The 16,840-nt window shown below is 31.7% G+C and overlaps 1 protein-coding gene across 4 annotated transcripts in view; it reads right to left on the reverse strand.

The window, feature by feature from the left end:
- Positions 1 to 211: 211 nt before the first annotated feature.
- The window catches only part of LOC124533557, a 57,725-nt gene continuing 41,096 nt past the window's right edge, over positions 212 to 16,840 (reverse strand). For all 4 annotated transcript variants that reach the window (XM_047108946.1, XM_047108930.1, XM_047108920.1 and 1 more), the window contains 10 exons: positions 12,616 to 12,744; positions 9,888 to 10,030; positions 9,516 to 9,738; positions 8,868 to 9,142; positions 8,281 to 8,462; positions 7,659 to 7,850; positions 4,157 to 4,316; positions 3,591 to 3,715; positions 3,207 to 3,373; positions 212 to 1,636 (listed from right to left, as the gene is read on the reverse strand). In XM_047108946.1, coding sequence (XP_046964902.1) covers positions 1,450 to 1,636; positions 3,207 to 3,373; positions 3,591 to 3,715; positions 4,157 to 4,316; positions 7,659 to 7,850; positions 8,281 to 8,462; positions 8,868 to 9,142; positions 9,516 to 9,738; positions 9,888 to 10,030; positions 12,616 to 12,744 — 1,783 coding nt within the window. In that variant the 3' untranslated portion in view covers positions 212 to 1,449. The remainder of the gene's footprint in view (positions 1,637 to 3,206; positions 3,374 to 3,590; positions 3,716 to 4,156; positions 4,317 to 7,658; positions 7,851 to 8,280; positions 8,463 to 8,867; positions 9,143 to 9,515; positions 9,739 to 9,887; positions 10,031 to 12,615; positions 12,745 to 16,840) is intronic.

A 16,840-nucleotide genomic window follows, 5' to 3' on the forward strand; every position in this document is an offset into this window, starting at 1 on the left:
TATGTATTATATGTATGTTATTGTTATTACAACAAATAATAACAAAAGAATTATATTCTTGCAAAGTATAATATTAGTAGAAGCTTTGTAGTCAAATGCAAGTTGCACTAGATTTCGACCAAAAGATTTAAATGAATGTTAATTCGAAGCGCTTCCGATAAATTTAGCGCTGGAACGTTTCAATAAAATGTGGTGAAATAAAAGTCAAATATATTTTGATTTCTCTATTTCGGTGTAACAAACATCACTGAATTACTTCAACTGATCTATTTTTATCAATGCTCACTTCGATACGTCTATAGTGTGTTCTATGTACATCTACATTAAATTACAATGACAATTTACATTTATCGAAACTAATTCGTGTACTAAAGATGAACATAAGTAGTCAATTGTTTAAACATCAGTATTTTAGCAGAAATAGTTGCCAGGATAAATACATATATCGTTAATTATTAAAAAAAAAACTAAGAATAGTTTTTATTAGAACGAAATTACAAATATGTATAAATAGTTTAATTGGTGCGCAAATTAAATGCGAATCTAAATAAGAAATAGAGCTTAGTTAACTAAAAGCTACTGTCATACGTATTATATTTTATTATTAATAAAAAAATATTACTTTCATTGCGTTTACTAAACGTTTAAAGCTTAAAGCCAAATATAACAATAATAATTACCATGTAGAATCGTTTGAAATTGACTGAGAAATGCTAAGAAAACGATTGTATTATAAAAACATTTTGTGTACATTATTCTGGTTTAATAATTAATATTTATTAATTAAATAACATAGTTTTTATTATAACAATTCATGGTGTGGTTGTAAATGAGTATTACTCTCTACGGTATTATGATCGTTAGGAATTAGTTTTTATATTAATTCTAATTGACATTTGGTAATATCGTACAATTTACATATAACTATAGCAATATGGCTGTTGAATATTTCTCAGACGTGATTTCCATAGCAATATAAAAAAGGAATTAAATTTGATTTTCGATTGCGCTGAAACTAATTATAATATTGATTAATTTCATTTCTTCATAAGATTAAACTAAATTATGAAATTTCACCTATCTCGTTTAGCATACAAGTGACATCTAATGTCTAAAATATTTATATATTATGTGCTTATAAAAAAACATACATTTTACTATTAACATTTAATTGTTTTTACATAGCATTTATTTATTAATTATAATAGTTACTTGTTCCTTACAATGCAATATCATGTAAAAACTATTTACACGTCCCTCTATCATAATAGACACATTTATTTCTTCTCTATAATTAACACAACACATAAACAGTCACATTAAAGTTTCGTAGGTTTCATCTACACATTCAAATGAAAAATAAATACGTTTAATGTTAATGTTACACGAAAACTTCACACTGTATATACACTCACACAAACGCATTCACGATATCCATGTATGTGTTAATTACGCACACATTTGAACGTACCTTGAACACAGTGTAAGTACGATAAGGAGCACACTGTACGTGACATTCGATGCGCTGGCGGCGGCGGCGGGCGCGGGTGTCGGGGGGCCGAGCCGATTAGCCCTTACCACTTGTGAGCGCCATCGGAGTGTGTACAAAGGTTGCTGTCTTGACAGAGCCACTAGCCTGTGAAACAGGGACTTAGATATAGATAAAGTAGATAAAATTGGTACCTTAATCGGCCTGATTACAAGGCATATCATATTTTTATGAAAATACAGACTTCAGATAAGCTTCTGAGAAACATCTGATCCATGAATTTAGAAATGACCACTTGCCCGCTTATAATGTAAACTCTTAATTATGTGTATCATTTTAATTGAAACATCCTATGTTAAGAACAAGAATTCGATTACTCGTGATCTGGAGCAGAATTTGCTTACATACATTTTGTCGCTGAATAGATGAAACCAGATTTCGTTAAATTATTATATTTGATTTATTCGTTTAAAGATTTGTATTAACAGCTTATTTTAATAACATTAAACTGAATGAATATGCTCTAGGATTATCAACGAATTTATTAATTAGATAATTCTTGTAATAGTTTTAGTCCACGGCTTTGGAAATTTATCCTTAACTATTATGAATCCCTAAGTACATAATTACAAAATTTCATAACGGTTGAATAGTTATATAATTAAAACCTTAAAATACATATTAATAGATAAAGTTTGAATACTTAAACGTTAATTAAATATGAGCGTAAAATTGATACGAAAATCAAATAGATCTCGCTGTGTACGACCCAAAACAATTTTGAACGTAAACAAACCCTTTACGAAAAAAAAAACTATTTTCCAAAGGAAATAGTCCTACACACTACACGTGGATATAAATCGGAATCCGGGATATCATCCTGAGTATTTTGAGAGCTTGATTTGTGTTTACATTTCATCTCGTGATTTGCGGTAAAGGAAAACGCCGCGAAGAAATCTGTTTTTCAGATAAAACTATAATATAACTGTGTGACGCATTACGCTTCGAATATTTTTATTTCGATAATACTTTACCAGTTAATAAAACTGTAGTTAGTATAAATAAATATTATTAAATTTGAATTATTAAAATCAAATTAAAACAAAACAGTTGATAATCTTTAGAGAGTTACATAAATAAATAATAATTTAATCAGCACAAAGTTAGCATTCACTAATAAAAATGTACATTTTCATTAATATTATTTCAGATTACGAAAAAAAAAAATTAAAAAACACGCCTTCTTGCTGACCTGTCTATTTAATATGTACAAAGAATATCTTTTGTAATGACAATATACTTACCTCTACAAAAGCATGCGCTTTTACGGATTTGGTACGGGCGGGTGGCGTATTAGGGCTAAGGGCCATTCATAAATAATTTACCAAATAAGTGATACAGACAGTGTTTGCCTTCCTCTCGAAAATGTGAGCTCGCTAAAAGCTCTTACAAAAATTCTCTCTTGAACTAATGAGATACTGGCAAAGAAGGATAAGTAAAGTCTTATACATTAGTCAAAATAAGATTAGAATATTAGTTTTGCATTCATTATTAACATTATAAAAAGCTACTTAGTTGTCTAATAAAAATATTTGTTGATACTATTTTAAATACTTATATCTTCATTTAAGAATTTATCACGTGGAGAACTAAAAATGAAAAATTATAAAAAATAGATATCTTCATAATAAAACAAGAGTTAAAAAAGTGCCCTTACCTTATAACTACAGTATTAAGTCGCCAAGGCAGGATGTATGTGTGGTTCTTGTGCCTCGCACAGAAAGTGTAGAGTAGGTCCCCGGCGGAAGCGGCGAGCCCGTCGCCGTGTGCGCGGGGCCCCGACCATTCGTGGAGCGTAATATTCCACGAACTACACGACTTATCCTACGGGATGAATGCAATTTTAAAATTCATTTCAGAGGTTAAATTTATTCTTAAAACGTTCATGCAATAACCGCTTCACGAGCTCGGCGCGAGAACAAAAGATTGATGTTTGGTTTCATTTCTGTATTATTGTTTGTTTACGTTTCATTTACAGTTTTAATTTTGTGGAAATATTTTGAATGCCGGTTCTATATTAAAAGTCGTTTACTGGAAATACCTGCTCGGAAGATATGTCGATGTAGAGCTGACGTTCAACATTCGAGTCGAGGACCCAGGTGCATTGTTGATAGAAAAACTCGTTCAGACTGCCGGTGACTGTCACGTTTTTGGACGTTATTTCGCCTATATTGAAAGAAAAACTTTTATTAAACTCGACGTTAAAATATTCAGCTGTATAACTCTTGAGGCTAAATGCTTATGAGCGCCTGCAAAAAGCCAAAAACAACGAGTTACCGCAATACCAGCGTGTAATTGGAACATTACGATCTCGTTCAAGGTTTTTTCATTTCAACGTTACCCCAAGCGGCGTGAAACTAGGTCGGTGCCACGTAATTTTCTCGGACACGCCCCACGCCACCGAGAACAATATCCGAAGCGTTTTAACAAACGTTCGCGGCGCACGACGAATTCAGAAATTGAACTGTATGCTCTTCTTTTACGCGATCACGGCCGCTGACGTTTATTGCGATAAGCCAAAGATTACATCCCAATTTCATTGGAACAGCACCACCATAATATATGAGGTGTCGTTTATGTAGGACGTGAGTGTTAATATTAACTTACCGGAGTGTGTTGTATACGTGCGTTGACCGCACATCGCGTCGTCGTTAAAGCTATACGCGGCGGCATAATCAAATCCTCGGCTGGCATACGTGTAGTGCGCCACTGAGTACTCCAACCGCAGGCTCGTCCAACTCCGGACTACGACCGGCAGCCAGGCAGCCTAATAGGACGAAAAATTACATTAGGTATTCTAATGATAACATTTAAATAAGTTCAAAGCCCGAATACCCGGAAGAATCAATACCGCGCTCCGATAACTTAATAAGTTTTTTGCATACTTACAATAAAGAGTAAGGGCCAGACCCAAACCTTTTCCTTGGGGACAAGAGAATATTAGCTTTTCGAATGGGGTAATTTTGTAGGTAAAGGTTTTTTGCTACAATTTAAATAAAAAAAAATATCGTATAACATTATTTGTAATCTTGAGAGGAAAAAATTAAGAAAGGATCTTTCTTATTTATTTATTAACTTAGTAATAGCTAAATTGGTACTAAGTAGTATAGTATGTCTTCAGAGTCTAACCAAAGTATGTGCGCAAACACAAATCCAGCAACTATTCACTTGGAAATCCAACAATGAATGAAGAGAGAGAAAGAGAGAGTTAGAAAGAGACAGATAAAATCCAAGGTCGGGATATAGATTCATTCAAGTTGATTAAATATTAAAAAATTCAATTCTGAGTGCCTGATTCAGGGTTTGAATCGTGGAGATCGACAAATGCAGCCTTATTACTTAGCTACCAAACCAACAAAGAATCCGACCACTATTAATATATGTATGTTCATGGCGTTTTATTACCTTTTAAAGAAATATAATTACTATAATTGTATGTAAATTAATTTCTAAACGAGATATGTAAACCCGATATTTATATTACAGCTAACTTTTATTTTCCTTTGTATAAATCATCGTTACACTTTTGCGAACTTTACTAAATTAGGTCGAGCAAAGTTCGTTATCTGTTAATTGCTATTCGAATTTTGAAACAAGTCTCGAGATTGGCGCCTAAGAAATCAAAGGAACTTTACACGAATGGATGAGCCGTGTTTAAACACAACTCGAATACGAAAATGTATACAGTTGACGTAAAGTCATTGAATACGCCACCCCATGTCTATGTTGAAGTGTTAGTCGATGTACGTTTTATGCATAATTTGTAGAACATGTTAAATTATTAAGCGGTAAATTTGCTTTTATACTGAAGACCCTCACGGTCGGGTGGTCGCTACGCGCTTTATTGCTATTACATACTTAATGGTAACCCTCTTACTTAATTATGCGGATCGCACCGCAACCCGGACGCCGGGCAGAGGCCGGTTCGTCTGTTGGCGTGTTAGCATAAGACCCCGGTAACGCGATTAATTTATTTGTTACAGTTACGACGAAATTTAAGGCGTAAGTCAGCAGTCTGTTGCCAGGTGAATTTTTAAACAAAATACGGTAAAATATTTAATAGCAATTAGAGGGATCCTAGGACGGTCGTACAAACAATTTAATAATCATTTTATATTCGAAACTTTATTACGTTTAAAATCTTTAACATTTGACTTTTATAGCTACTCGACTTTCATTCGTTTCAAAAGATATTATCGTGTTATAATAATAATACTCTCAACAAAAAAATAAAATTAAAACATATATGAATATAATATAAAAGTAAAATAAAACATTTACATTACTATTTCTGATAAAAATAATTGATTTACAAAACTGGTGAAAATTTTGGAGTTTAATTTAAAATTACTACAAGTACTAGTCTGTTTTTTTGGTCCACAAGCAAATGATACTAATCAAAGATTGTCTGCGTATTTGTTCACTTACACTTCGGATGCATGTGAATGAAATAGGATTGCGAGTTGATATAATATTATACTATTAAACCGACATACGACAACCTAATCAGTTCATAAAAAAAAATCTGTTTGATACCTAAATAATTGGAAAATTTCATATAGCGCCAATGTTTGTCCTACAGTATTTGATCACTTCCGATCGAACAATCGACAGTCTTTCTATTAAAAAAAAACAATAACACAAAATCAATTCAGGTGCCCGTGAATGTTGTTTAAGCCTTATTAAGTTATCATGAACTAAGTCACCGAATAAATGTAACATTAAAATAGGTTATTAATTTATAGAAAACATATTTTAATAAAGGGGACTATGATTTGTTTAGCGATCGCTTCGATTTTCTTTTATGTCATGCAATTATCGTCAATTTTCTCGACGGCTGATTTTGTCGTAAGAATAGAATTTTCTTTTCTTATAAAGTAACAGTAGACCACTTTGTCTCTTTAATTAAGTTCTTTGTAATTTGTGAGGGTCAAAATGTATAAGCTCTAATTTATTACAATAGATTTTGCGTAGGTACTTCATAATCTATAAATTTAATCAAACGGAGAACGTCCGTTGAGTATATATTTTGAGAAGATATCAAAATAAATAAAATATATGTTATAATGGACTTATATTTACACAAGTATCAAGCACAAAATGCTATAAGAATTTAACTGAACATTCCCTTTGTTTTTTTCACTGTTAATCAACAACACACAATTTTATACAATTATGAAGAAAATGGGTTCTTAGAAAGATATTATAATACAAGTATATATTAAACTTTTAACTTTGCCTGTTATTTGTATATTTATAAAGAGTTTCGAACTACAAAATAGCTAAAATAAACAAACCAACTTTATTATCCTTGTGTGCGTGCAAGCTATGCTATAAATTCGTCAAAAGTCATATTACTTTACTAGTGTGCGTTTAAATATTCACATTCTCAGCTTTGACATCTAGATATCTAAATGAAACTGACATTAGCTAACTGCGCAGGGGAGTATACAGTGCACTAGTGTATTCATCGATATAAGTGTACTCTTTAATCCGTTATCCTTACAGTTCGATCGGACGTTAGTCCAATAGGTGTTTTTCTAGAGAAAAGTATTTAATATTACCGAATTTCTAATAGCACTTACGTAAAAAACAATGCTCACAGATTAGGTATAACTAAAAATTAACCTAATCGATAATTTCAATCGAAATAAGGTAACATATTAAATTGAATATATACAAGTTATAATATTATGTATGAGACGAAAAGGTATCTTGTGGAAATGTTTGTCATTTCAAAGCACGAGATCCTGTCAATCATCTATTTTTGCTGTTACGCAACTTTATCAAGAATCTTATTGTATATTACATTTTACATATGATATCACCAATAGCTGTGGTTTGTGCTTAGCTAACTACTTCAATTCATTGTCGAGCCGAAAAAAAGTGATTTGAGTTATAAAAAAATATGATCTGTGAACTTGACAGTACAACATTTTTTTACGTTTTGAAAAACACTTAAATTTAAACACTGTTATTTGTGCCTGGATTCTTTCTTTTCGGAATACAAAAAGAGAATGGAGAAATAGAATGTTTCTGTGTTAACACCCACTTGTGTAGTACGATACATACGTCATCACATTACCAATTGATATATAATGATGGTCACCTGAAAGTCTCCGCACAAACAGGATAAATGCGTGCCGTCTCCCGCCACCAGTGCTATGTGGTCGTGGTAGTGTAGAGGAGTGGCAGCGCGACACTCGCAGCCGGCGTCACCACAAGCGGTGCGGCATCCGCCATTACCCGTCGCCACACTACCCGTAGGCTCTGCACTCCACATGCGCTCAAGCCTTTGTATCTTCAAACAATAACCATAAATCATACTCGTCCTTATCGATTTTAAATCGATTATAATAGTTGGCAGCACTTACGTGACGTGAAATTATTCGTATTATATAAATAATAAAATATATGAAACGTCAATTACTTACATACACACATTACATTTACATATAAAAGTTGCATAATAAATACAAATGGGCTATAAACTATGAAAAGGCTTAATTCATATAAATACAATCGCAATCGAAATGGATTGCCCTGTTATTAAATAATTATTATCGATTGCAATTAGTTTATCATAAATGTTTGCAGTTTATTGAATACATTATTTTTACCGCTATTTGCTGTATTATTAAATATGAATTACAAACCAAAATTTGATATTTAAATTTCGAATGCGTATTATATTTTATAAGCAGTTTAACGTTTATTTTATATTTTAATACCTCAATAGTGACACTTTGATTCGAAGCTGGTATAAAACGATTTGTGCACATAAGTTGTTCTTCGATATTCCAAAATATGTGATGGTGTGATGGAGCCGACACCCCACCATGTGTGGGCGAAGCCAATCCGTAGTGTGTGGATGCGCAGGTCGCATCTGGTGACACCGTTCCTTCGTGTTGTTCTGTTAAAAATAATTAAATTGGTAATATTGCATTTGATAGTAAACATCATTACCAGTCAGTTGTACATGTACAGAATATGTATAATTGATTCCCAAAGTTACCTTTATTGTACGTAACGTACAGTTGACTATATTGTTATACGCAATTTTTTGAGACTTACTGTCATTCATCAGATATTCTTTCGCCAAACAGCAATGCTTACTATTATTATGTTCCGTTCGAAAGAGTGAGTGATATAGTATAACTACAGGCACAAGAGACATTGTCGTAGTTTCGCTTTACGCTCATTGACAAAGTACGGATCGGTTAATATTTCTATAACTGGTGGAACAGGTACATCAGATGGTATTTACACGTTCGTCTGCCTTTGTCATAAGAAAGGACTTTATACCAAATATTCTTACCATCGTGAAAAGCAAAAGCGCCGTCCACAAACTCCTCCTCGTCAACGCTTTGCGAAGTCGCTCTTCTCACGAATATCGTTAAGTTGGAACCCTTTGATGTCACCGCTTGACGAACTAAAAATCTTCCGGAAGGGTCTCTTGCTTCTCTCACAGATGGACCACATATCCGTAACATGGCCCTGTCCCCTCTCTCAAATCTATCGCCCCTTTCTCCTCTTCCGCTGATCTCATGAAGTCCTTCTAAGATCTCAATATGAGATCTACAGCTTGGTAACCTAAACATATAATAATAAAGTACACACATATATTATCGGATAAAGTAACCTTACTTTTTTCAAATATTTTTCCAAATGAAATTATAATATTACATTGACTTCAATAGATCTAAGTTATACAAGAATGAAACTTGCTTCTGTAGATATTAAAGCTTCGAGATCCGATAATGAAGAGGTTTTGTTATCTTAATGTTTAATCAATAAGCACTATGGGACAGTAATTAAAAAATAGTATCAATAGTTATTACCATGATATGACGAGTTAATACGTAACAGTACATTTTTTAACTAACTTTTTCATTTATCGTTAATTTTCCGCAAGTCATTTTATTTTCGTTTGGAAATTTATTTCAGTTTCACGTTAACTTCCTACCTTAGATTATAATTGAATAGTGACACTTGAACAACATCAGTGGACGTTCCCAACAAATGTATAACGCATTGCGAACGCCACGCCGACGCTCTTGTATCGAAATGTCCGGAACGAACACCTCCCGCTCCAAACCCTCGCACCGTCGCACCGCAACCGACATGGCCTCCATTGTTAGACGATATTTCATTGGATACTGGATCCACTTCTACTGCTGAGTTGTCACCTACAAGATTCACAATATTATGACCTAAATTTGTGGCAATCATTTTCATAATGATCAAATCTTAGTAAATATTTATTGGGGTCATATTTTGTTGTGTTTTATCAACAATAATATGAATTCGGTTTCTTTGATAATCATTGTACTTTTACCATTTGTCAGGTGTGTAAGGGCAGCGAGAGGTAGCGAGGCAGCGGCGATAGTGGGCGGAGGTCCACTGGTGTCTATTTTCTCCAGGAATTCTAATTTCGCTATAAAGCCGTTGTAGTCGTATGGAGGTACCAAAGGTCCAGAGCTGTATTGAAAAATATTATTACTACTATTTATAAACATCAAAAGATCCACAAAATCAATGCTGAGCGTAAACTATTAAAGTTAAGGCCCTGACTTTTGGTGAGTAGGATCGATTTATTCAGTAGACACCTACTAAAGAAGAAATTTCGAAAATTCTACCCCTAAGGGGGTGAAATTGGAGTTGAAAGTTTGTATAGATGTCCGACAATTTTTAATTTAAAAACATGAAATACACAAAGTGGTATAAAAAGAATACTTAACGTAATATTTTAAGTTAATCTGTAAATTTATTCAACTTTCACGCGAGAAAGTCCGCGGTCAGAGTCTTGTATTAAAACATATTATTACTATTGAACACTAGAGTTCGTCAAATTCAATTTTTGACTAAATCCTTTAAAACAAGCTGTCATGTCATTTGACATTTAGTTATTCGTCGTATTTCTTAACGTTTGTTACATAGTCTTCAAACTGCTTTATGCATTTGCAACTTTCCAAAATTGAATAACATATAAAACTCGCGTTTCTAATATTAGTATGGAATTCGACTTGTGACTTATAACATAGTCCATGCATTTCTCTTTCGACGCGGCTGTGGCTGTTCCATACCTTTGAACGGACGTGTATGCGTCGTTCCTATTATTGTTCAAATACCAATAGGGAAATGTAAATATTCAGGAGATGGATAATAGATTTATTTGAAATCGAAGTAGGTACATGTTGTATGAATTTCAGACGAGCATATTTGTATATTGAGTCGAAATGGTCCAGTGGTTAGAACGCCTACCCATGATTGCGGGTTCTAAGCAACTACCACTGAATATTCATGTGCTTAATTTGTATTTATAAATTATATGATATTCGGTAACGGAAAACATCGTGAGGTATCCTGTATGTGTTTAATTTCAACAAAATTCTGCCACCTTTGAAACGAACCCGCATTGGAATAGCGTGGTGGAATATGCTCCTAATCTTCTCCTCGAAAGAAGAGGAGACCTTTGCCCGACACTGGGCAAACGGTACGTGTTCTAACCACTGGGCCATCTCGGCTGTTTCATGTAAAATAGAATATTATACATTTTGTTCTAACACATATTAAAAACAAGAAAATAAAACATCTGACTTTCACTGATAACTCTCAGATATTTCTTAGGTGGTTGGTTTCGCATGTACAAGAGGACGAACAATACACATTGTATCTCTATTTAAAAAAAAAACTATGAATAATAAATAAATGGAATACATTCAAGTGCATAATTACTATAGAGAACGAACTAGTTAAAGAAATTACAAAATGGTTAGTATTCATCGCCAAAGTAAACGTTCAGAAATTTAATTTAAGTATTCTCCAATTGAAAATTAAAAGTCTGAACGGGAAAAGCACTCTGTTTAATAAGAGAAAACGAAAAAGTTCAGTCATGCAATAAATAGTCGCGGTTCCGGATGAAAGTGGCTTAGTTGGAACAAATTGGGTCAGAGTGTGTGATTGTGGGCAATGCTATTGATACAAAACAATTACAAAGAACTGGCTAAACCTTTACCCGATTGAAATTTATAAAACTTTACCTAAACCTCCACCGGAGAGGGGTTAATTAAAAAGAGTAATTAAAAATTCCATCTAAATCGGTCGATTTAAGCGTGAAAAGGTAACAGACAGAGTCACTTTCGAATCAATTAATTATGATAATATGGATTCCATGAATATAATAGTTTTTGAAATTTATAGAAAAAAGTTTTTGAGTGTAAAGTCACCGCGGTTCGAAATGGACCAAGATGAACTGGCAAGTAAATCATTTATTAATTTTATCAAGCAATACATATACATGTAATAATTACATATAATTACGTTAATGTATCCTTTATTGAAATAAACGTATAATTACGATGGTCTCAATATATATACATACACACATATAACCGTGTAAAGGACGATAGGCCTTATTTATTAAAACTTTCTTTTCTTCTCGTAATTTTACAATATTGCTTAATCTGAATAAATCAAGTTTCAAAAGTAGTTTCGAATGTTTAAATACTATATTCATACAGCCAAGTGAAAATTTTTTTTAACCCCAATTATGACAAAAGGATTGGAAATCATGAATATTTTATGAGTTCACTCCAAACCAAGTTTTGATTAGAATAGATTACATTCTACTCAGTTCTGTCAATTTTCATACGTCAATTATTACAATGATTACATTTATTGTATTAAAATCTTTATCTCTAGCTATAAGCCTGTAAATTTTGTTGATAGGCTCTTAAAGGAACGATAGACATTTTTCTTGCGAGAGTGCTAAAAGTTTATTTAACCGCGCTGATCGAATGCGAATTTGTGAATGGATAATATTTTTCACAGATAAGTGTTTTTTTTTTTTAATAATTGAAATTGTGTTTAATGGACGCCATGGATAGCTTGAAAACATACACCTTATACAAATGCACTAAGTTCTTTATTTATATATTTTTATGTGGGTCGTAAATTTTAATCATTTTAAATTTCATGACAGCATGTCAAAGAGTATATAAAGCATTTTCATATGCAAAAACCGTCATACATTTATCATTTAACATTTCAGTAATTATACTCACTTAAATTCCAACAAAAGATTAGGACCGGGATGTTCCAGTACAGCACTTCTCTCCGAACACAGCGAAGCGAGCAGCGGGGCAGAGGGCGAACTGCCAGCCCGCAGCGTTAAATAGTCCGTAGCACAATGGCTGCAAAGAGGTGATAATTACCAACTGACGAAAATCCACTGACTGCATCGCTGCCGTCAGGCGAATCAAACTTAAATGCACCTTAAATTATCATGCATATTTATTTTACTGATTAACAATACATTTACTGATTTACAATTCACATTTCTTACGACTAGTATTATTTCTCCATAATCATAGGATAATTCATGAGTCTTAATAATCTATGCTCAAATATAAAATACTAGTATTACTTTATTATATTTTTTGACTGCCTCGTTTATATACTGACTAGGTGTAACTCCGATAGCAATATACCCATATTTATTTAAATATGTTTTTAAATAAACATATACTCAGAAACGATAAAGTAATAATAATCCAGATAAAGCATTTATTTTAAATATTTTTTTAAATTAAAATATAATAATTTTAAAAACATCAATCTAATTAAAGAAAGATTGAAGTCTGGGTTCCGTCATTTTCATAGAAAAGTATTTCATACTATATATTACTGTACACGATACTTAGGAATATACTTGTAAAAAAAGAAAAATATAAATAGTGACAGTATTATGTTTTTAATTTTGTAGAATGGTGCTGAATTAATATTGCTAGCGGTTGGTCAAGCCACCTTATTTAAATTGTTTATATGATTGGCTGTTTGTATGCCAAAATTTACTTTTAATTTGAATTAAAAGTAAATAAAAATTGTTAACAATCGTAAAAAAAAAAAACGTTTAAGGAAAATATGTTTTATTTTAGTTATAATATAATTTTCGATATTAAAAAATATACTGTTCAGGAAACAATTATATATTCCACAAAATATTAAATAAAAGAAAAACTTCATGTAAAATAAATTTAATTTGTATGAAGAATTCAATTTCATTTAAAAAATGTTTTTAATGAATAAATGGTTTTATTTATATTCCCAATATCATACGAAAAAGCATTGTTGTGCGATCAAACAAATAAAATTACGTATAAAATATTTTTGATTCCATTCAACGATTCTTATTTCCTACGAACAAAGGTAACTTGATACTGCTTCAACTTAGTCCTTTTTAATTTGATGAGAATATCGAATCATTAAAGTAGATCTATTCACTTATAAACGCCCACTCAATTATCTACGTTTAATTTGTTAATTTTTATAAAATAAAGTCAAGGAATTTATTTAAAAAAATAAAATAAATAAATACATATTTATATTATTTGTATTGGATTTTATCTGAGCTGCCACACAATAAAATTATGTCCACCCAAAGAGCTTTTATATCAGATTAGTCACTTGTTGAATAATGCCAAAAAGTAGGTTTGGATGTCATATAAAAATTTACTTTATCTTTTCATGGAATGTCAGTGCATTGTAAATATTAATTTGTTAGATTACTTGCATTATTTCGCAATATCTAAATAGTACGAAAAATTACTCGAAAATCCTATATATTATTGCGATAAGTGACGCAAGATACCTTCAGCCTTTGATTAACTTGGTCAATAAACACTGACGTACATAAAACGATGAAGTAGCAGAAAAATCAGATGTTATTTCGTTCTGATAGTCTATCACTATTTATATTTTCTTCACCGTTCTTGATATAGACATAAAAAAAAAACAAGAGATTTACCATTGCTGACGTTTCTAAATCTTTACAATGCTTGTTCTACATATATACAACAACAAACAATAACAACAGCCTGTAAATTCCCACTGCTGGGCTAAAGGCCTCCTCTCCCTTAGAGGAGAAGGTTTGGAACATATTCCACCACGCTGTTCCAATGCGGGTTGGTGGAATACACATGTGGCAGAATTTCTATGAAATTTGTCACATGCAGGTTTCCTCACGATGTTTTCCTTCACCGCCAAGTACGAGATGAATTATAAAGACCAATTAAGCACATGAATCAGCGGTGCTTGCCTGGGTTTGATTTCGCAATCATCGGTTAAGATGCACGCGTTCTAACCACTGGGCCATCTCGACTAATACATATATATTAAAACTAAAATATGATCAATGCTTAATTATGTGCTAGTCGTGACGTTCAGTTGGATGATAGACATAGATGTTGATAGACCAACTTGGAGTGTATAAACTATGCCATGGGATTCGCATCTATTTACAGACTTCTTGGAAAAACAAAAAATAGCAAAATGTATAAATCTCAAAGAAAAATTTGAATTTAAAAGAGATGACCCAAAATTTAGTAATTGTTAAAATCAATATGCCAGAAAGGGACATAATTATTTTCTACTTTAATAAACCTCAGTAATAATTATAACATTTTGCAATTCTCATCAAAACCTATTAGGTAGTAGATTTTGCGTTAAAATCGTATTGATTTATATTTTTTGACTTTTTGTATATCTAGGGTATATCGTAGGGTAGCTCGATTCGAATAGCGATTTATATTTTTATATTTTCTTCAATTGAAAGATTTAATCCTTTTCAACCCAGGCAATACTCCATACAAAGTTCGACCATGTCCTTTATGGACATACGCGATATCTTCACCACTAATAAAACAAAGAACTATAATTGTTTAAATAACTTCAAAAATATTGGTATTGATTTTTTAAAATGAATAACTTTGTACAAATCAAAAAATGCGTCGAATACCTCAAACCACATCGAAATTGAACTTCATCCTCAAAGGGTATCTAGTTCAAACATTTCTAAATAAATTGAAAACCGCGTTTTTTAGCAAAATCAAACGATGCGTTAAAAATACAACACTGAAGATATCTTAATAAATGTTTACTAATATTATTTCCATAGTCAAAATTGATTCATATCAATATTTTTTTCATTTAATAAAATATGTAGAACACAAAAAAACATATTGTATAATATTTATATACAAATTACTACACATATATATTATAATGGTGATAGTTTTTGCATAAAATTTCTATAGTTTTTCAATTATATCTACAACGAATCTACAACTATCCTCTTAATAATAATAATGTATTTTTGCCGAGAAAAATAAACGAACACGATTCAATCGAAAAAAAAATTCAATTACAATGAAAAACATACAAAATAAATGAAAATGAAAATTTATTGAATGACAAATTGTTGAACTGAATTCAAAGTGCTTTATTATGATATACATGTATTTCGTTCATTACATCACAGAAAATTGATAAATATTTAATTATTTTTTATTGTTGTATCTCTAAAAAAAATATATTTTTTTATCAAGAAATCAATCAATCAATTTAAAATAATTTGTTACACATACAAAATGTATCAAAAATAATGTTGATAAAATTCGAACACTAAGTTCGAAAATAAACATTTATCATTTTGGAAGTGTAAGGACGGCCTAAGGGTCATCTGCTATTTATAGCATATGTGGGCGGATTGAAAAATTGGCCACGTCATATTTGTTAGTTGTCAGCAATGCGCCACGAACCTCGAGAGCTGAGTCGTTATTTCTTTTGTACCTGCATTTAACCTGACTCATTCATCCTACAAACACTATACTAACTACTAAACTGGTATTGCTTCTTGACGGTTTACACCTATAAAGATGTATCGCCTTGAATGTCACCCATATTAAATATAATTTTTAAGTGTTTAGTGATAAGTTTATGGTGTAACTTTTACAATTAATAAATAAAATAAGTGTATGGTACCTACACAGACGAGATTGCACAAAGCCTTGCCACTAAGTATTACCATCAATCCACTAAGCATGGAAGCCTTCTGTACCTTTATTACTTCATGAATTTATACTTTTGACGTTTTGTTTCAAAGGGAATACATTTATTTTACGATTAAACGAACGTTGACATAAAATTTATAAATAAAATGTGGACATAATATACGAGTATGCTTAGATATCGTATATGTTTATACCATAAAGTTTCTTTTACTTTTCGTTCGTATTTCTATATATTCTGAGTTCTATAAAAAAAAATATATTTAAAATTAGCTTTCATGCGCTTAAGGTTTTATTTGAAAAGCAATAAATAAATATTGAATGTAAAAACACGATCACTATCAACATTGCGATTTTACAAAACTTTATAAATCAAAAGTTTGACCGTCGCAGACCGGATAGGTAGGCAGTTAAATTTATATAATTTTGTATATTTATATAA

Source organism: Vanessa cardui, chromosome 1 (genome assembly GCF_905220365.1).
Source record: "Vanessa cardui chromosome 1, ilVanCard2.1, whole genome shotgun sequence".
Taxonomy (NCBI): domain Eukaryota; kingdom Metazoa; phylum Arthropoda; class Insecta; order Lepidoptera; family Nymphalidae; genus Vanessa; species Vanessa cardui.